General features: G+C 45.4%; 1 protein-coding gene across 10 annotated transcripts in view; it reads left to right on the top strand.

Moving 5' to 3' along the window:
- LOC136828667 (ATP-binding cassette sub-family C member 5-like) overlaps positions 1 to 21605 on the top strand; it is a 323720-nt gene that overhangs the window by 9832 nt on the left and 292283 nt on the right. For all 10 annotated transcript variants that reach the window (XM_067086736.1, XM_067086729.1, XM_067086727.1 and 7 more), the window contains exon 2: positions 16862 to 16997. In XM_067086736.1, the coding sequence (XP_066942837.1) occupies positions 16941 to 16997 (57 nt within the window). In that variant the 5' untranslated portion in view covers positions 16862 to 16940. The remainder of the gene's footprint in view (positions 1 to 16861; positions 16998 to 21605) is intronic.

The following is a 21605-nucleotide window of genomic DNA, read 5'->3' on the forward strand; positions in this document are numbered from 1 at the left end:
GTCAGGCTGTTTGATCAATCTAACTTGTAACGAGTGAGTAGGTTGGGATGAGAAGACATGGAAAACTTAGCTTCGCATCTTTCTAAGCTAGAAAGAGATAAAAAGAGGAAAGCAGCCTCTAGAGCCAATAGTAAAGGTTTAGATATTAGCTCAACTCCCAAACTGATGAGTATGGATGTACCCTCTTTTACCTCTCCTGTTTCTAATGTATCTTTTGCTCCGAGCCCTCCCATTCCTCCCACATCTGGCTCCTCGCTCCTGAACCAGATCACTTCACCAGTCTTAAGAGCAAGTTTGACCAGAATTTTGGTCTGATGGTAAGTACAGTGACACAACTCGGTGAATCAGAGCACTTTTTGATGAATAAATTTAGTGATAAAAGTCCCAGTGAAGTGATTGTGGAGGAGGTGGCTACCCGTCCTGCCGACTCTCCTAGGCAAAGGTTGCTGCCAGACTCCCCTAAACCTGGGAGGAGGTATACTGGAGGCCCAAGGGAAGTTGGCGGGAGCTATACACAGGTTGTCGCCCCCTCAGTCGAGCCTGTTGTTTCCCAGGCTGCGTCAGAAGGCCATTGGAGAGACATCTGAGATGCCCACCGTCTCTCCTCGAGCCCAGGAACTCGTAGCCCTGATTCGAGGTGCCAGTGGCATTTCTTAAAGAAGTCTTGCCCCTTAAAGAGGCATTCTTCTGCTCAGGAACAATCTCCTCTCCCTTGCACAAGACTGAAATAACCTCCCCGAATCCCCAAGCTTCTTGGAGCTTCTGGGATAGCCCCGAGCAGCTTACTCCCACTCAGCTATCTCCTTGAGCATTGTTTGGCTCCGATTGTCTGTTATCCCATGAGCTCCCATTAACGCCCAAGTGCCCATCCGCTGGGCCCAGCTCCTGCTGTCCACTTAGCGCAACTGTTGATACACGCAGCGCTAATGCCTTCTCATCAAGCTGCTTCTGTGACACAAAAGGAGTTAGACCCTTCTCTGAAACCAATTCAGCATCATCTGAATAGTATTTTAGACCTTTTGAAGAAACCTCTTCCATTGAAGACTTCCACGGACCCTTTGACTTTGCTGTTGTCGTCGGAAGAAGAGGAAACAGTTCAAGATTATTCTCCGTCAGCATATGTTGCTCTCTTGAAGTTTTTCCTTGTGGCATTTCCAGATTACTTCTCACTCGAGGCTCCTTTGGCGCCACAGTCAACCTTTTTAATGAATAACCCGTCTGAATTCTCCTGACTGCTGCGGATGGTTTTATCTTCGTCTGCAAGGAAGGCTCTTGAAGATGTGGGCTTTCAGAGAAGAGGATTCAAGAGAAAATCCTTGTTCAGCATTCCCCGTCGCACCTATCTAAGAGACGTTACCAGTCTTATTCTACCGGAGAAGCTCCCCCTCTGGGAGTGGCTGCCTCCTCCCAGAGGGACTTCTCTGCGCTGATAGATTCCGCACGAAGGTTTGCTTTCGCTGCTGCTAAAGTGATGTTTTCCGGGACGGAAATGGATCACTTATTGACGAATCTCTTCAAGTCTTTGGAGGTGCTAAGTTTCCTTGACTGGTCAGTTGGGGTAGTAGCCAAGAAGATCCAGGATTTTTCTCCACTCTCCAAAGATTGTTCCTCAGATTGGCTCAGCGTGATCTACTGCACGGACAGAGCTATTAGAGATGCTTCCCAGGAATTGGCCTCCCTTTTCAGTATGGGAATTTTAAAGAAAAGAGAGCTCTGGTGTTCTTTCACCTCCGAAAGTGTTACTGCCTCTCAGAGGTCAGCACTTCTTTTCCCCTCCCCTTGATCGCCATCACCTTTTCCTGCAAGCAGTGGCAAATGAAGTTTCTCTTGAACTGCAGAAGAAATCTACCCATGACCTTTTGGCCCAATCCAGTTGCTAGGTCGTCCTCACCCCTTCAGAGACAGCCCTTTCGAGGAGGAAAACAACGCTCTCTGTCTAGACCTCAGGCTGGAGTCCATTTCTCCTCCCGAGCCATTAAGAAATCATCTTCTAAACCTGCATCGAAGAAGTGATGATGGAGTCCTCCATGCACCCGTGGGTGCCAGGCTCCAACTGTTTTAGGAGAGTTGGAGCGCCAAAGGGGTGGAACTGTGAATTGTAGAAGTACTGAGGGAAGGGTACTCAATTCCTTTCAAGAAAAAGCCACCCCTAGTCAACATACCGATCACCTTGACCGCATATTCTGCAGGTTTTGAGAAATCTTTAGCTCTGTCAGAGGAAGTCTTGGCACTTCTCAAAAAAGAGGTGATAGAAGTAGCAGCGAACATCACGTCGATGGGGTTCTACAATCGGCTGTTTGTGGTCCCCAAGTCAACGGGAGGATGGAGACCGGTCCTCAATGTTAGCTCCCTGAATGTTTTCATTGAGAAAACAAGATTTTCCAGATGGAGACAGACCAGTCAGTTATTGTGTCCATCCGTTGGGGGGATTGGATGATCTCCCTAGATATGCAAGACGTATGTTTTCACATTCCAATTCATCCGGCATCAAGTAAGTTTTTTAGGTTTGTGTACAAGAACAGGGTATTTCAATTCAGAGCACTGTGTTTTGGCCTGTCGACAGCACCGCAGGTTACGAGAGTTCTCGCCCCCCCTGGCAAAGTGGTTGCACTTAATAGGCTGATTCATTTGCCCACGGAGCTACAATGTATGGAGGACCTTCAGAAAACCTTACTTTTAACCCAAGACTTAGGACTGCTAGTAAATCTTCAGAAATCTCAACTGACCCCATCTCAGAGGATTTTCCATTTGGGGATTCACATAGGCTTTTCCGTCCGTCAGAAGGATAAGAGTCATGCCTGAAAGCAGTGAATCATTTCCTTACTGGATAAGAGTCATGCCTGAAAGCAGTGAATCATTTCCTTACTGTAAAGAATTGTTCAGCCAACGAGTGGATGAGTCTACTTGGCTCGTTGTCTTCAATAGAGCAATTCATCAGGCTGGGAAGACTACATCTATGACGTCTACAATTATTCCTGAAGAAAAAATGGTACAGGAATACACAGCCAGACTCTTTTGTCTTTCCGATCTCAACAGAGATCAGTGAAGACCTACAGTGGTGGAAGTACGTGGGCAGATATGTAGAGGGGAGGTATCTGCTTCCTCTAAACCCAGTCCTAAACTACTTCGACGCATCAGACACAAGTTGGGGGGGCCATCTAAGAGACAGAGAAGCGTCAGGAACTTTGTCTCGGGAGGAGAGCACTCTCCATATGAACAACAAGGAGTTAAAAACGATTCATTTGGGTCTCGGACACTTTCAGGAAGAAGTCTGAGGCAAAGTGATAGCAGTTCATTCAGACAATACCACAGCCTTAATCTACATCAGTCATCAAGGGGGAACACACTCACATTCGCTCTTCGAATCCACGAAGTCACTCCTTTGGACGGACCGGATAGGAGCAAAGTTAATCACCCGATTCATCCAAGGAAAACTCAATGTGTTGGCAGTTAGGTTAAGTCGACGCCACCAAATCCTTCCCACAGAGTGGGCTCTGGATCTTCGAGTATGAGCAGATTTGTGGAAGCTGTGGGGGACACCATCCCTGGGCCTCTTCGCCACATCCAAGAATCACTGCCGTCCTCTGTTCTGCTCCATTTTTCCGGACCCTCTAGCATGGGCGACAAATTCCCTTCTGCAGGACTGGTCCGATCTGGACTTGTACACATTTCTCCCGTTCAGTCTAATCAGGGAAGTACTAAACAAGCTTCAATCTCACCTGAATGCCAGAATGACCCTCATCGCTCCGTTCTGGCCCTAGAAGGAGTAGTATACAGATCTCCTTGCCCTTCTGGTGGACTATCCAAGGCTCCTTCCCACCATTCCAGAGCTGCTCAGACAGCCTCATTTCAGGAGTTTTCATCAAAACCTGTCCACTCTGGCCCAGACAGGGTTTCGACTGTCGTCAAACTTCTAAGACACCTATGAAGCAGCCAGCAGACTTTCTCCTGTATTTAAGATCCTCCAGAGGCCTCTCTTTTTCTACCATCAGAGGTTATAGAGCTATGCTCAGCTCGGTTTTTGCCACAAGGGTCTGGACCTTGCCTCAAGCCAGGACATCACAGACCTCATTAAATCTTTTGACTCTTGAAACCTAAAACACAATCTACAGTTTCTTTGAGCCTTGATGTAATTCTTAAATAGATTTCAGGGCCGCGTTTCAACTTCTTTGCTCAATGTCCCTCAGAGATTTAACTAGGAAGATGCTGTTTCTTTTGGCTCTAGCAACAGCTAAGAGGACTCCATGCCTTGGACAAAAGGGTGGGTTTCTCCCAGGGTGACACAGTTTGCACGCTAACTTTGGGTTTTCTTGCAAAAAAAAACAAAATACCCTCAAAACCCTGGCCCCGCTACTTTACAGTAACGAACTTGATGGAGATTTTAGGCCCAGAGGAAGAGGAAAGATATCTTTGTCTTGTGAGAGCCCTTAGATATTATCTCCACAGGACTGAGAAGATCAGAGGTCTGTCCACAGAAGTGTTTGTTCCTGGATCAGTCCTCAAGTGGTTGAGGGATTGCCAGGGGGATTTGCTGTGCATCCCTCTCCTGCAGAAAGAGTGTCTTAGGAGGACTGGGACCTGGAGGGACCTGAGGGTTCTATGCCCCAGGACTCGGACATCCCGGAGTTACTGAGGCAGTTTTTGGAGATCGTTGGTATGATACAGCATTATAGTGAACTTGAGGAAGATATAGTACCTTGTCTTTTCCTGCTGACCGTTTACCAGCCATCAAGTCTTTTTGGGTATCCCAGAAGGAACCCAGGGTCTGGATGGGCTTGCCTTGGTCAAGGCTTGTTACTAAGTGAATTCTCCAGTTTCTGGGCAAGAGAATTCTCTTTGGTCTAGCTGCTCTTGCAAGATGCATCCTCTACCTCTAGCTTGCCAGAGGAAATACTATATTCCCTCAGAGAGGCCACTGCCGATTAAACAGGTTGACCTGGACTTGGCTTGTCTGTGTCCTGGTCTGTCACTGGAGTGACTCTGTGCAGAGGGGGTTCTCCCTCTCGCAAGTGGAGGCAGCAGCGCTGGAATCGACTTCCCTGGCAGCATTCCAGACAGTCTTATGGACAGATCTCTGGTTGTTGTCAGTGGCCAAGATCACTTCCTCCTCTTCAGGTTCTCATGAACCTGAAGAAGTCACTGCATTTAGGAGACTGATGTCTCGAGGTAGGGCTATTACCTAACTAGCCCACCAGATGGCAAACCTGTGGGCGAACCTATTCCTGAAGAGGCGAGACGCTGTGTTGTCTCAAATCTCTAGGTTTATTGGGTCTGAGTTAGCAGTGGCACTGAGGAACAGACCAGTACCTGTACTGGGTTTCACCTCCCTCTTTGCTAGAGGAAAAGTGGAGGCCACGATGGATAGGCTGTGTGCCGAGTACAATGACTAGCTTGTTCACCGAGCAGTGACCAAGACCTCTGGGTCTTCATGTGGCACTGCAGCCCAACCTTTAGGTCAGGCTGGCCCTTCCTCATTGGGTCAGAGGAAGTCCCAAACTTCCCTGGCCCCTCATAGAGTTACCCAAACTTCTGCCCCAGTAACGAAAGGTGAGTAGTGGCATCCCTTTCAGCCCCCTCCTGTGTTAGGAAGGGGGCAAGGATAAGAAGAAGGGTGGAGGGCGATAGGGCAGCATTCCTCCCCATTTACTGCCGATGGAAGGGGATGCCTTTCGGGCCATTGGATAATGTGGCAGTGATATGGAACAGAGACATGGGTAGTAGGTGTCCTTCAGGTGGGTATCTCCAACACCCATCACCATCAATCTGGTCTGCTTCCAGGCTTACGTTCCTGGATACAGAAGAACCTTACCCTTTGGGAAGAGGTGAATTTGATGTTCAAGAAGGTGCTGTGGAAGTCATGAAGGATCAGTATCCAGGTTTTTACTGTTGTCTGTTCCTAGTGGAGAAGGTGACAGGCAGTTGGAGACTGGTCATCGACCTCTCTCCCCTGAACCGGTTTGTTCTCCAGACCTGGTTCATGATGTAAACAGTGCGTTCTGTACTTGATCCCATAAGAGAGGGCAACTTCATGCATTCGGTGGACTTGAAGGATGCATATTTTCAAATACCCATCCAGCAGTCTTCTTGAAAGTACCTCTGTTTTACCCTTAGGGGGACAGTGTTCCAGTTCAGGGCGCTTTGTTTCAGGCTCACAACCGTTCCTCAGGTGTTCACTCGAAGGTTCAAACTGATCTCAGTTGGCCTATTTGCATTAGATATGTCTTTTAAGGTACCTGGACAATTGGCTGGTCCTGGCAAGCTCATTGTCGCAGTTGCTTCAGGACAGAGATCGTCTTCTCAAGTTTTGTCACGATCTCATGCCCAAGTAGAAGGTAAAGTATCTAGCCATGCTAATAGATATGGCAGCAGTGAGTCTCCCCTTCGGACTCACATAGCAGGTTCAGATATCAGCAGGTTCAGAGAGGCAGCACAGAAGTTCCTGTTTTGACAGGTACAACTTGCTCAGCAGTGGCAGGTCATTCTTAGGCACCTGTCATCTTTGGAGAAGCTGGTCCCTGGCAAAGGACCCTCCATTCTTTCCTATTCTGTTTTCGGATTCAAGGACCAAGGGATGGGGCTCACACCTGGAAGAGTTGTTAGTTATGGGTGTATGGGACCAGAATGACAGGCACCTCCAAATCAGCGTCCTGGATCTCAAGGCAGCTTTTTCAGCCCTTCAGGAGTTTCAGGACAAGAAGAAGGGTGGAGGACGCTAGTGGCAGCATTCCTCCCTGCTTGTTGCCGATGGGGCACTCCATGGTGTTGATGAGCAACATTACCATAGGGGTGGCATGCGTCAACAAGCAGGGAGGGCTAATTTCCTTCCAGCTACGCTAGTTGACGATACAGGTGCATGAGTAGGCAGTAGTGCACTCAGTAGAGCTGTTAGCCATGTACATTCAGGGTTCCCAGAATGTGGTGGCAGACAAACTCAGTTGCCAGAGTCAGGTGATAGGGATGGAGTGGCCCTTACACCAAGATGTTGTGGAGGGGTTATTCAATCTATGGGATCATCCGATCATAGACTGTTCGCAACCCAGTATAACAGGAGGTTACTGGCGCTTTGCTCAGTCATATCAGAGTCATGGGCGGCAATGGAAGATGCGTTCCAGCACCCGGGGGACAACCTAGGGGCATACGTCATCCCTCCATTGTGTCTAATTTGTTAGGTGATTAACAGGGTCGTGATCACCCCAAATCTCAGGCCGACGCTGGTGGCTCCCAAATGGCCACATGCCGAGTGGTATACAGACCTACTAGCTCTTCTATCCAAGATGCTGAGAGATTCCCCCTTGACACAACCTGCTGTGCCAGCTGGACGTTGAGAGGTATCACCAGGCTGGCACTTCATGCCTGGAGACTATCCAGTGTCTCCTGCGAGCAAGAGGGTTTCCTGATACACAACAAAGGAGATGTCTGGATACCTGCAGAAATCCTCAGCAGCTGTGTACCAGTGGATTTACCATCTTCTGTAGTTGGTGTCTTCGACATATCTCTCTAGTCAGAGCTTCTCTTCAGCAGGTAGCAGACTTTCTTGTCTTTCTTTACCAAAAGAAGCTTCTCTCAGTTTTGGCCATTAAAGGCTATAGAGCTGCCCTTGGCCATGTCCTTTGGTTGAAGAGAGGGGAGTAGATCTCTTTTCTTCATATGAGATCTCCATGCTTTTGAGAAGCTTCGAAAAGTCTTGCCCACTCAGGGAACTCAGGCCCCCTGTGTGGAACATGACTCACATTTTGAGGAGCCTGACTCGTACGAGCCATTGAGAAAGTCATCAGACAGGAATCTGAGCTTCAAGACTGTTTTCGTGTTTGCACTGGCTTTGGCTAAGAGAGTAGGTGAGCTTCATGGCCTTTCCTTCGATGTTAAGCACTCAAGGAAATGGGGATCTGTAAAACTCGAGTTTGTCCCAGAATTCGTAGCGAAGACTCAGAATCTGTAGGCCCCTAACGCCAGATTCTAGTCCTTTTTGATCTCCTCCTTAGAGGATTTTGTAGGTAATGATCGAGACTAGATGCTACTTCACTTAGTTATGGTGCTGTGATACTACCTCAAGAGAACTTGGCATGCAGGCCTGAGTGTCAACACATTGTTAGTACCAGCTCAACCAAGAAAGAGCAAAATCTCTTTCTGGCTTTGTGAGATGATCAAGCAGGCGTACTTTTGTCTGACAAGGTAAATGGGAGTGCATTCCAGAAGAGACTCTTAATTCAACAAGTATTTTGATCAGGAATTTGGTCCCACCAGACCATATTCACATCATTCTACCTTCAGGACGTTGCCTAAAAGTCCTTGGACACGTTTTCCTTGGGTCCTGTCGTGGCTGCCCAACAAGTTGCATAGTTCATCCGGTTCCCCTAAGGGAACACATAGCATTTCATCTAAGGACTTTGGTAAGCAAGAGAGAATGTGTGAGTTATTGGTCCCATAGGGCAGAGAAGCAGGTAGCCATCACACACCATGTACCCCCTTCTCTCTAGACAAGGGGAGAGGGGGATTGACAATGAAACAGACATGTTGGTTTTATTAACAAGTTATGTTGTCTCCGACACTGTTGGGTTCATCCAAGCCTTTAAAGAGATAATGACATAAACTCATTACATGTACTTCAAGCTCAGAAGTCTAGCAGTTGCAGCATCCCATGAGTTCAGCAAGCTAGAGGTGCAGAATTCCTTCCTCAGCTCTACCAGACCAGGAAGGTATTCCTGGGTGGGAAGGACTACCAGTGGTTCACAGTTGTACTCAGAATCCCCTCACGAATGGGTATGCCTCCTATGAAAAGAACAAGACTTTGTATTTTTGTTAGAACAAATAGCAAATTTTTAAAGTAATTTGCATTTTTCCTGATGTGCAAACCTGAGTTCTTTATATCTACGTCCCACTTCGGCCACCCCTCAATTCCTATTCTTGCCGTTAGCACCATCAACGGCACTGAAAAAGCACTGTATGATCAAATCTGATGTAAGTCAGTGACGCACTGTACAGTATTAGGAAAAATATAAATTACTTTAAAAATTTATTTTCATATCAGTAGCTTACCAAGTAATTACATAGCAGCTTAAATTTTTTAAATCGCGGTAATGCTTCTTTTGAGGAACAACACAGCTGAAGAGCTCAATTTGTTTCTGGCGGCTTACGACTGAACATCGGTTGTATAAAGCAGCTTATTTTGGATTCTTTTCGCATTCTGGTTGAGAATTTCATCAGAATTGGTGAATTATTCTTACCTTTGGTAGCCTTCGAGCTAGTTAGTGCTAGTTTAGGTTTTTTGAACCTTTATTTCCTGTAATTATGTCAGACTCTAGTTCATCTAGTATTCGTTATTGCAATGAAGGCTGCAAGATGAGACTCACTAAAGCCCCTTAACGATTCCCATACCTTTTGTACCAGTTGTAGAGGACAAGTGTGTACGAAAGATTTGACTTGTAATGAATGCAGGGACTGGAATGAGAGAAAATGGAAGATTTTTAAAGCACATTTAGACAAACTTGAGAGAGACAGGAAGAGAAAGGCAGCTTCTAAAGCCGAGAGTAGGACTTTAGCTAGCTTAGAGTCTACTCCTAAGTCCGTTATGGTTGATAATGTTCCTATTATCTCTTCTCCTGTGCCCGTCTTGTCTCCCATTACCAGCCCTCCTTCTGTACCACTTACTCCTTTGGCTGGCTCCCATGTTTCTGACCCCAATCTCATTGCCAGTCTTGAATTTAGATTTGACCAGAAATTTAATCTAGTTGTGAATACTGTGGCTGAATTAGTGGCGTCCCTAAAAGTCCTGATAGACTAAAGTATGCTCAGACAAAGTTTCTAGTGACAATACAGTGTCAGTGGAGGAGGTGGCTGCTTAGCCTGCCAACTCTCCTGGACGAAGGTCCCTGTCATACTCCTTAAACCTGGGAGGAGTCATACCGGAGGTCCAAGGGAGGTTGGTGGGGTTTGCCCACAGGTAGTCACCCCACCCCCTCAGTGGAGCCTGTTGACTGTTCTCAGGCTATGACTGACAGCCATTGGAAAGTCATCAATGTGCAAGTACATCAATTGTCCTCCAGTTCAGAAGGCTCTAGTCCTTACAAGAGATCCCGGTGGTGCTTTCCGGACAAGTCTCAGCCTTTGAAGAGACGCACAGCCGTTGATGACCACTCTTCTCCACTGCCCTGTAAGCTGTTCAAAGAGCCTTTGCGCTGCCCACAGCCTTCCTGCTGTGCTTGGGACAGTCCTGAATGTTTTTCACCTGTGCACTCTGTTGTTGAGTGCCAGTATTTAGCGCCTAAACACCTGGCTAGTTCTCATAAGCATCCATCATCTTTGTCTAAGCACCCATCTACTTCTCCCAAGCACCCAGCACCAGCTCCTGAGTGCCCAGTGCCAGCTCCCGAGCGCCCAGCGCCAGCTCCCAAGGGCTCAGTGCCAACCCCCGAGCCTTTGGCGCCAGCTTCCGGGCGCCCAGCACCACCTCATCAGCTAAGGCTCCTTCAGACTTGTCTCTGTCCCTGGTATCATCAGATGATGAAGGCTTAGATCAGGAACCTGCTACCTCAGCATTTGCAGCACTTCTGAGGTATTTCCTACTGAGCTTTCCTGCCTTCTTTTCTCCAGCTGCCCTGCCCTCCCCTGCTTCAGCCTTCATGATGAGGAACAGCCTGACAATAGTTCCAGACTCCCTAAGATGGTTCTTTCCTCTTCTTCAAGGAAGGCCTTGAGTGACAGAGTTTGGCTCTCGGAGAAGAGAGAGCAAGGCAAGGCTGCTTTCTGCTTTCCTCCCTCTCAGTTGTCCCGTAGGAGGTACTTGTCTCAAGCCACCAGAGAAGCTCCTTCTTTGGGAGTTGCTGCCTCCTCCCAGGGTGACTTCTCCGGTCTCATCAACTCATCTAGAAAATCAGCCTTCTCATCAGCCAAGATTATGTTCTCCTCAACGGAGCTTGACCATCTTCTCAAGAATATTTTTAAAGTGTTTGAAGTGTTTAGTTTTTTAGATTGGACTGTTTAACAGGAGACTTTGCTTCGGACTGGCTTGTCCTCTTGTGCAGACAAAGCCATAAGGGACGGTTCCATGGAGCTAGCTGCTCTCTTCTCTATGGGAGTACTTGAGAAGAGAGAGCTTTTGTGGTATTTCACCACTAAGAGAGTCACTTCTACCCAGAAGTCAGCCCTCCTTTTCTCTCCCTTAGACTGTCACCATCTCTTTCCCTAGTCCACTGTGAAAGAGAATGCTTCAAACCTCTAGAAGAAGTCCACACAGTATCTCTTAGCTCAGTCAGCCAAACGACCTAAGGAGTCAGCCTCGTTTGGCTACAAGTCAGTCTCTCTTTTTCAGCAACAGCCCTTTCGTGGGAGCAGACCAAAATTTCAGCCTAGGCCTCGGTCGAACTTGCATTCCTCGGCCAGGGCAATTAAGCCTCCATCAATTCTTCCTCTCTGAAGTGAAGACGCAGTCCTCCATGCATCAGTAGAAGCCACACTTCTTCATTTCTGGCAGAAATGGAGAGTCAGAGGAGCAGAACAATGGGTAGTAAAGGTTCTGAAAGAGGTCTGCTCCATCCAGTTCAGAGAGAAGCCTCCTTTGGTCGTGTTGACTGCATACTCAGTAGTCTCAGAGAAGTATTTGACTTTCAGAAGAAGTTGCTTTCCTCATCAGGAAGAAAGCCGTAGAGGTGGTCGAGGATGCCAAAACAGCGGGCATTTACAACTGTATGTTTGTAGTCCCCAAGTCACTGGGTGTTGGAGACTTGTCCTCGACATCAGCGCCCTAAATTTTTTTGTCCAGGTGAAATTCAGGATGGAAATGAACCAGACAGTCCTGTCATCCATTCACCAGGGCAATTGGATGATTACCATCGACATGCAGGACACACTTCCTATTCAAACTCTGTTCTTTGGCCTCTCTACAGCTCCTCAAGTGTTTACTCGAGTTCTCGCCCTCTTGCGAAGTGGCTCCACCTTGTAGGAATAAACATCGCCTTGTACCTGGATGATTGGCTTCTTTGATCCCCTTCGAAGGAGGAGTGCATGTAAGACCTGCAGAAGACCCTTCACCCTGCTCAAGACCTAGGTCTAATTGTCAACCTTCAAAAGTCCCAGCTGATTCTGATACGGGAAATTCTTTATTTGGGGATGACAATCAACCCTCAGAGTTTTCGGAATTTTCCATCCCCCAGGAGTGTTGGATCCTGCCTTCAGAAGGTTCGCAGTTTTCTCTCTCTCATGTCTTGTTTGGCCAACCAATGGTTGAGCCTGTTAGGAACGCTAGCCTCCATCGAGCAGTTTGTAACACTAGGAAGACTCCATATGAGAGTGCTGCAATTCTTCCTAAAAGCCAGCTGGGACAGGAGAGCTCACCCAGATTCTTTTGTTTTTCCCATAACACCAGAAATCAAGATGGACCTGTGATGGTGGCTGTCAGAAAGAAGACTTTCGGAAGGAAAGTCTCTCCTTTCTCTGAGCCCTGACCTAGACTTTTGCTCAGGCACATTGGATCTAGGTTGGGGAGCCCTACTGGGGAACATGGAAGTTTCTGGGACATGGTCCCTGGAACAGAGAAAGCTTCACATCAACATCAGAGAATTGAAGGCAATTTATTTGGGCCTTCAATCCTTCTCGACCATGATTTTCAACAAGACAGTGGTGGTCTACTCGGACAACACCAATGATCTGTCCTATGTCAAGAAGCAAGGAGGGACTCACTCTTCCCCTGTGAGGCAGTGAGAGACCTTCTCCTGTGGGCAGAACAGAATCAAACCAAGATCATCACTCGATTCATTCGAGGCAAGTTGAATCTGCTGGCATATGAGCTGAGCCATCGCAAACAGGTCCTTCCCATGGAATAGACTCTAGATCCACGGGTGTGTACTGATCTGTGGAAACTGTGGGGAAAGCCGACCTTAGACCTGTCTGCAACATCAAGGAATCATCGCCTTCTGCTATTCTGTTCTCTGGCATGGATGACGGACACCATGCTCCAGAATTGGTCGAACTTGGACCTATACACATTCCCTCCATTCAACATGGTGAGGGAAGTGTTAAATTTCTTACCCATCACAACCTGTTGATGACTTTGGTAGTTCCGTTGTGGCCTCTGAAGGAGTGGTTCCTGGACCTTCTCAAGCTGCTCATGGACTTCATGAGGCTACTTCCACAAAGACCAAGTCTTCTCAGACAGCCTCATTTCAGACGATTCCATCAAGGACTATCCGCTCTTGCCCTGACAGGCTTCAGGTTGTCAGGAAACTCATCAGAGTGAAAGGTTTTTCAAGAACAGCTGTTGCAAGATGTAGACATCAGTCTTCTTGCAAGGTCCACTAAGCCAAGTGGACAGTCTTCCGCAGCTGGTGTAGAGGACATAACATCTCGTCTTCTCATACCTCTGTGACACAGATTGCAGATTTTCTACTCTACTTGAGATACTATAGAGGCCTGTCCTCCTCTACCATTAGAGGTTACAGGGCCATGCTGGGTTCTGTGTTTAGACACAGAGGTTTGGATATGTCGTTGAACCAGGACCTAGGCAACCTCATCAAATCTTTCAACACCACCAAGCAGAGGAAGACAGATTTGGTCACCTGGAATCTCAGCGTAGTCTTAAGGTGGTTATCTGGTTCCCATTTCAAGTCCCCTCATTCCATATCATTAAGGGATTTAACAAGAAAGACCCTCTTCCTTGTCACTTTAGCAACTGCTAAGCAGGTCAGTAAATTGCTGGCTATTGATAAAAGGGTTAGATTCTTGCAAGGAGACACAGTCTGTTCATTCACTCTCGTTTTCTGGCCAAGAACGAGGCTCCATCCAAGCCCTCGCCCTGTTCTTTTACCATTAAGAATTTAATGGAGATTCTTGACGCAGAAGATGAGGAAATATCTCTGTGCCCTGTGAGAGCCCTGAGATATTACTTGGACAGAACTAAGATCAGAGGACCTTCTAGCAACCTCTGGTGTTCCGTGAAGAATCCTTTTTGACCCCTTTCTAAGAACTCATTGACATTCTTTCTAAGGGACCTTATCACCAAGGCACATTCTTGAATTGAAGAGGACCTATTGCCATCAGTTAAGGTTAAAGCTCATGAGATCAGAGCAGTCACTACCTCGTTAGCTGTTAGACATAATTTGTCTATCTCTTCCATTGTACAGTCCACATATTGGAGGTGTAAATCGATTTTCGCAATGCATTATTTACGTGAAGTGGAAAAAGTGCTTGAGAACTGCAGTACCTTGGGTCTTTTGTCAGTGTCAAAACTTCGACCAGAGAGATTACTTTTCCACAAGTTGTAGTATAGTTTTATGTATTCTTTCTAAATTTACGTAAAGTGGAAATGCATAAAGGCAGTCCCTGGATGAGCACGGCTAACTGAAACTCACTGCTACAGTAACCAAAAGTTGCCGATAATAGCTCCGAAAACCCTGCTTAACAGCGCAGTTAATTGGAGATTGGCACCGAAATCCCCACTTAACAACCCCGTTAACTGGTGATCAGCACCATTAACTGGAGATTGGCGCCAAAAATCCAGTTAACGACGTTGCTAGCCAAGCGCCATAACACCGAAACACCATTAACCAATGCTGCCAGTAAACAGGGACTGCTTGTATTATGTAGAAGAGAGATATGTTTTGTTGTGAAAAGCATTGCATTTTGCTGTTTCATGTATTTAATTGTAAGTATATGTGTAATGGTGCTTAACTACCGGACATCGGTTGTTTGTTTGGTTGTTAGTCAAACATTTGGTGGTGGTCAAAGACCGCCATGGAGTCAGTCTCGTCACAGCTTTGGTGCAGTGTAGTTGTATCTAGGAGGGACTCAAGAAAGAGAAATGCAGCCATAGTTGTCAGTGCCTTCAAGTCCACTTACATATTCCTTTTCATCTGAAAGTTCATTTAGGGAAATTTCCTTTAGGAGATATGCTTATCTAATTGTAAGGAGAATTTCTTGGATTGTGCTTTGGATGAGGGTTACAAAGTGGAGATTGCGCTCATGCCAGTCTCATTTTAATTCAGGCGAGAAATATCAAGTGTGCCATTTGAACTACTGTAACAGTAAGTTTTTATTGTTTATGTTGTAAGTGCAATTTGGAATATGAGTGAAGTAACCTGGGTGTCATATTATAAGACTTAGGCTATGATTAGGTTAGTATGTTTCAAACCGTTTAGATTATACAATTACCCTTACGATTTGAAATGCTCTACTTATTCTGAACGCTTCGGAATAGTCATTGGCCAGCATGGTATTGGGGGACGAAGCATAGGAAGCATTCTGTCTATTCTCCATCTCTTCGCCTTGATACTGTACTGTATAGGGCTTTGAGTCTTGGGGGAACCTGGGGGTACCATGTACCTGGAGTGCCCACCAGTTGATATGTCCAAGTATCCCACCTCCTTTCAATGTGGGATTCAGCTCTGTAATTACAGGCAGTCCCTGGTTATCGGCGGGGGTTCCGTTCCGATGGCGTGACGATAAGCGAAAATCGCCGATTTTCGTCGCTAGACAAGCCCTGAAAAACCAGATCGCTGATAACTTGGGGCTGCCTGTACTTGGTAAGTTACTTATATGAAAATGATATTTTCATAATGAAATTAAGTTTCATATACTGTATACTTACCAAGTACAGTAATTACAGAATCGAAGCCCTCCCTCCTCCCCTCTCATGGACATAGGGCACAAATGAATTTAGCTCCTTAGCTGTGTTGTTCCTCTTGTTCTCCAATAGTGGGCGGGCTAGTCACCTACACTAAAGCAATAGAAGCGGTACTGCGATTTTTAAGATTTAAGCTGTCGTGTGAGTTGAAACCATAGCTATGTAATTACTTAGTAAGTATATATGAAACTTAATTTTATTATGAAAATATCATTTTTATTGTCTTCGTCGCGTACTGGTTCTTTCAGCCTTCAACAAGATAATGAAAGCAAACTCATTACTTTATGCCGAGAAGTCTAACAGTTGAATGTCTTATATTTTCAACCTGCTAGAGGTCAGGATTCCTACCTCAGCTCTTTTCAGACTGGGAAGGTAGAACCAACCAGTTGGTTCAAAGAAATGCCCAGACTCCTCCTACCAATGGGTAGGTCTCGTATGTAGAGAATGAAGGTTTGCATTTGTTTAGGAACAAATCGCAAATTTTTTAAGCACTGTAATTTGCATTTGTCCTAAATACAAATCTTAAGTTCTTTAGTTAACGGCCCACCTCACCCACCCCTCATTCTGGTACATGGGTCGGAAGGCAAAGTGGAGTGCAGACTGACATGTAGGCAGGGCATCGCCCTACCTGTTGATAGTAAACGACCTTGTCTGAAAGTTAAACAGCTGTTTCAGCTTGCGTTCGCAAGCTAAATCCCTATATAAAGAACTTGAGGTTCATATGTTAGGAAAAATACAAATCATACATAAAAAATTTGCTATTTTAGTTTGCTTGCCCAGCAGATGTTTTCTCTGGCTGTACTAATCCATCATCCTCATTCTGTGTGGTAGTCAGCTAACTTTTACCAGGTGGTAAGATTCATCCTAAATAATAAAAGTTTTTATGATAAAATTAATTATTTGGATATTTACCTACTGTTGAAGTGAAACCCCACCCAGCCTCCCCACATCCTTATCTGAAAGAATTCTGACAAGAACGTAAACATTTCAATGGCACCTAATGGGAGACAAGTGATTGTAGACAGTCCATCTGGGTCAGCCAAGTGTTATTCTTTTGTTTATTTTGAATGCCAGTCATATCTTGAGGCACAAAGATGCAAACAAACTTTACAGTTGGTAAGTATCCAAATAATTAATTTTATCATAAAAATTTTCATTTTTAGGGTGAGTTGCATGATAGTCTAGAAATGTCATTTGGTGTTTTTGTTAAACTAATTTATGATGATTAACAGTGTTCATTCTTTTCAGTTTACATGCAGGTTGTTCTGGCCAATGAACGTTACAGCTGTAGAATAATAATCTAAGTAAGCCTTCTCTAACCACAAATATGGACTCTCCGGATAATGGACCATCAGAGTCAAATGAAGCTCCTGAAAGTGAACCAGTAAGATTTGCATTTTTTTTGTTGTTGTACTTGGTTTGTAAGTTAATACTGCATTGTATTTTATTTATCAGGGAGTACTAAACAGAGTAGCATCTGAATCACTGATTAAACAATTGTAGAGGCTGTAAATGTTACAGTATTATCAGATTTGTAAGATTATACATTTTGAGAATTTAATGAATTGCCTGTTGTACTATTGTTGTTGTACAAAAATTACTGTATGTTTTCTTTTGTAACTTTCTAAGTTTACTGTAGCAATGTAGTTTACAGATATCTTATACTATATATAGTTAATGCCTTGAATAAGTTGCTGCATATAATTTGGGATTACTTATTTTATGTTTAAGATAGTTATATCTAAATGCCAGCAGGTTAGTCAGCATTCAAAATAAAAAAGACTGCATGCCTGATCTGTATAACTGTCTAGTTCACCTGTTCTCCACCAGGAGTGTCTTGTCAGAATTCTTCATACTGCTGCTGTGGGTAGTTGTTGGTGCTTCATTGGTTTAGCTGTTTCTTTATCTAGTTTGTTTTATAGAACCCTGTAGGGAGCTATGCTGTCCGTGCACCTCAAACGGTACACTATAGGGATTACTTAATGATTTTGTTCATATTTTCATTCTTCCATCACACTTTCTACCCTCTCCTAACAATTATTTCATACTGCAACTGCGAGGTTCCTCCCATTACACCTTTAAAAACTTTTTACTTTCAATATCCCGTTCTGTGATATCCTGTTCAGTGATATTGAAAGCAAGAATACTTCACCAAATACGATGCGAAATCAATAGGAAAGACGAATTCCAAAATTGGAGCTGCTGCTAAAAGCTGGTGTACAGCCATTAGCCGGCAGAAAAAAATTGAATACAGTACTTTTGCTAGTTGCCCACTCTCTTACCCCAAAAGTGGGCGGGGTTAGTCACCTAGCCAAACAAAATAGCACGACCCACAAATTTCAAAATTTTCAGCTGCCTGTTAATAGGAACTATAGCACTGTAATTACTTGGTAAGTTACTTATATAAAAATAAAATTTAGACCACCCTTCTCACTTTCGGGGTAAGAGAGGAACAACTAGCAAAAAGTACTGTATTCAATTTTTTTCTGCCGGCTAATGGCTGTACACCAGCTTTTAGCAGCAGCTCTGATTTTGGAATTCGTCTTTCCTATTGATTTCTCATCGTATTTGGTGAAGTATTCTTGCTTTGATAGCCTTTCGGCATTATTAGATAGAGTCAGACTTATATCGACTTTCCTTATTTACTGATTGTGACTTTAGTTTACTTGTTTTTTCCAATTGTCAAACTCAAGTTTGACTAGCTTTAGGTATTGCAGCAAAGGCTGCAGTACGCGTTTGACTAAGGAATCTTACGATTCACATTCTATCTGCATGGGTTGTAGGGGACAAATTTGTTCAGAAGACTCATGAATGTGTAGACTGGGACAGTAAGAAGTGGAAGAAGATCTCATTTAAACACACTGGCTAGAGATAAAAAGAGGAAAGCGACAGCCAGACAGATTAGTAAGTCTTTAGCTAGTCAGGGATCTCCTGTTGATCATGATATTGATAATGTTAGTGTCGAGATTGACTTTCCTGTTATTTCTGTAGATCCCATACCCAGTTCTCCTGCTATGCAACCAGCTCCTTTACCCGGCTCTCTCGCTTCCGAACCCAACACCATTGCCAGCCTTGAGTGTAAGATTGATAAAAGCTTCAAGTTGATTGTTGAATCTATTGCGCAATTAGCCTCTTCGGTTAAGGTCCTTATGGACAATAAGAGTGATTCAGAGCTCCCTGTTACTCCAAGTGCCAATGCAGTGTCGGTGGAGCGCCCGATTGCACCTTGTGGCAGTGATGTGTTGGTGGAGGAGGTGGCTGCCTGTCCTGCTGATTCTCCTAGGCAAAGGTCAATGTCATACTCCCCTAAACCTGGGAGGAGTCAAACTGGTAGCCTAAGGGAGGTCGGTGGAGTCTGCCCATGGGTAGTCGCCCCTTCGGTTGAACCTGTTGTTGAATCCCAGGTTGCAGCCAGACGCCGCTGGAAAGGGATATCCCTGGACGTGCATCATCTGTCATGTGGCTCAGATGATTCTTCTCCCAGACGCCAATGGCGCTTTGTGGATAAATCATGCCCTTTGAAAAGGCTTGCTGGTGATGTATCTCATTCTCCTCCAGTACTGTGTAAGAAATTCAAGGAACCTGTTTGCAGTCCTCTCCCATCTTTTAGTCACTGAGGCATTCTGGAACATTTTCCTTCTGTTCTTCCCTTGGTAGAAAGTGAGAGAGTGGCTTCCAAGTATCCTGCTTCTCGTAAGCACTCTTCGTCTAAGGCATCTTCTAAGCATCCTCTTACACCCAAGACTCCTCTGGCTCCCGAGCACCCTGCAGTGTTGGAAGCTCCCTAGACTGCTGAACGCCCGGTTTTTTCCAAGCGCCCAAAATCGTCTCAGCACTCATTGGCTCCTTCTCGTGCTGCTGTGTCAGAGTGCCCGTCTTCACCCGTCCACTCTGCTTTATGGATCGCCAACTAAGATGAAGCACCCAATGGCGCCCGATCTTCGAGCAGTTGGACATTCTTCTGTGTCTCAAACTTCCGCTCCTCAGGCTTTACCCTCTTCTAGCAAGCAAGCGCCCTCCAAGACAGTCACAGTGCACTCCGACAGTACGACTGCCCTGGCATATATCAAAAAACAAGGGGGACACTCTTTCTCCTTTTACAAGACGGCAAGAGATCTTCTGCTTTGGGCAGAGCAGTTTCAAGCCAAATTTCTAACTCGCTTTATTCAGGGGACGCTCAACGTTCTGGCGGATGAGTTAAGTCACTGAAGACAGGTGTTACCCACAGAGTGGACTCTGGATCCTCATGTTTGCTTGGATCTTTGGAAGTTGTGGGGAACTCCGGACATAGACCTGTTCGCAACTTCCAGAAACCATCATCTCCCTCTGTTTTGCGCACCAGTTCCAGATCCTTTAGCATGGGCAACCAATGCCATACTTCAGGACTGATCAAACAGTTACCTTTGTGCATTTCCCCCCTTCAGCATGATAAGAAAGGTGATCAACAAATTCCAAACTCACCAAAATCTGTCAGTGATCCTAGTGGCCCCCTTATGCCAACGAAGGAATGATTCCCTATCTCTCAACCTCCTCACAGACTTTCCAAGGCTGCTACTTCAAAAACCTCATCTGCTAAAACAACCACACTTCTGGCACTTTCATCAGGGATTGTCTACTCTGGCCCTGACAGGATGCAGACTGTCAGGAAACTTCTTAGAAAGAAGGGGTTTTCAAGATCAGCTTCGCAAGCTATTACCAAATGCAGACGACAGCCTCTGATAGAGTATATCAGTTTTCAGAGAATGGTGCAGGAAGCACAGAATTTCGTCTTCTCAGACATCTATAGCCGAAATAGAAGACTTTCTACTATGTCTTGAGACTGACAGGAACCTGTCGTCCTCGATGATCAAGGGTTATAGGGCCATGTTAAGCTTTTGTCTTCAGACACAGGGGAATGACCTTTCCTCCAATCAGGATTTATCAAATTACAAGACAGAAAGAGGTAGCAGTAGTGCCATGGAACCTAGATGTGGCCCTTAAATTGTTGTCTGGTCCCTGATTTGAGCCTATGCATTCAATTTCCGTGAGAGATCTAACTAGAGAGACCCTCTTTCTAGTCGCTTTAGCGACTGCAAAATGAATCAGTGAGGTCCATACAATAGACAGAAGAGTGGGTTTTTCCCAGGAGAATGCTGTCTGTTCCTTCTCTGGGATTTCTAGCCAAGAACGAGTCCAGTTCCAATCCATGGCCTCGTTCCTTTGCAATTAAAAGCTTGTCTGAGATTGTAGGCTCAAATGAGGAAGAGAGAGTTTTGTGTCCTGTGAGAGATCTATGGTTTTATCTTCATAGAACAAAGAAGATTCGTGGTCCCTCAAGCCTCTTGTGGTGTTCTGTTAAGAATCCTTCTTGGCCACTTTCAAAGAATGCCCTGGCATTCTTCCTTAGCGACCTCATCCCGGAAGCCCATTCTTCTGTTGAAAATGAGTTTTTTTCCATTGTGTAAAGTGAGAGCTTATGAAATTAGGGCTGTAGCTGCTTCGTTGGCATTCAAGCGTAATTTGTCTCTCTCTTCGATATTGCAAGCAACTTTTTGGAAATGTAAGTCGGTCTTTGCAACTCATTATTTGAAGGAAATTTAAACAGTTTACAATAATTGCAGTACTTTGGGTCTAGTTTTGGTGGCTGGCGTGGTGTTGGGGGAAATAGCGTAGGAAGCAATCCTTCCTTCCTTGCTTCACCTTGACTTGAGGTGGTTGAGTTTTTAAGGGAGCCGGAGGGGTACAGTGTATCAGAGTGCCCTCCAGTCCTTCGTAGTTGGGCAGTGGTTTTTAACTTTTTATGGTATTAGGTGACGTTTATTTCACTGGCATTTTTTCTGTACTTCGTCCTGGGCAGGGGCAACATTATTACCTTTGTCAGCAATTGGAATCATCCTTGCTACAAGGTACCCACTAATATAGTAGGAGAGCCTTGGCTATACCACTGCACCACTATACAATAAAGAGAACGCCAATAGAGGCAGTACCTTCCTGCAGGCATTTTTGAATGCTA

The sequence above is a fragment of the Macrobrachium rosenbergii genome, chromosome 43 (assembly GCF_040412425.1).
Source record: "Macrobrachium rosenbergii isolate ZJJX-2024 chromosome 43, ASM4041242v1, whole genome shotgun sequence".
Lineage (NCBI taxonomy): Eukaryota > Metazoa > Arthropoda > Malacostraca > Decapoda > Palaemonidae > Macrobrachium > Macrobrachium rosenbergii.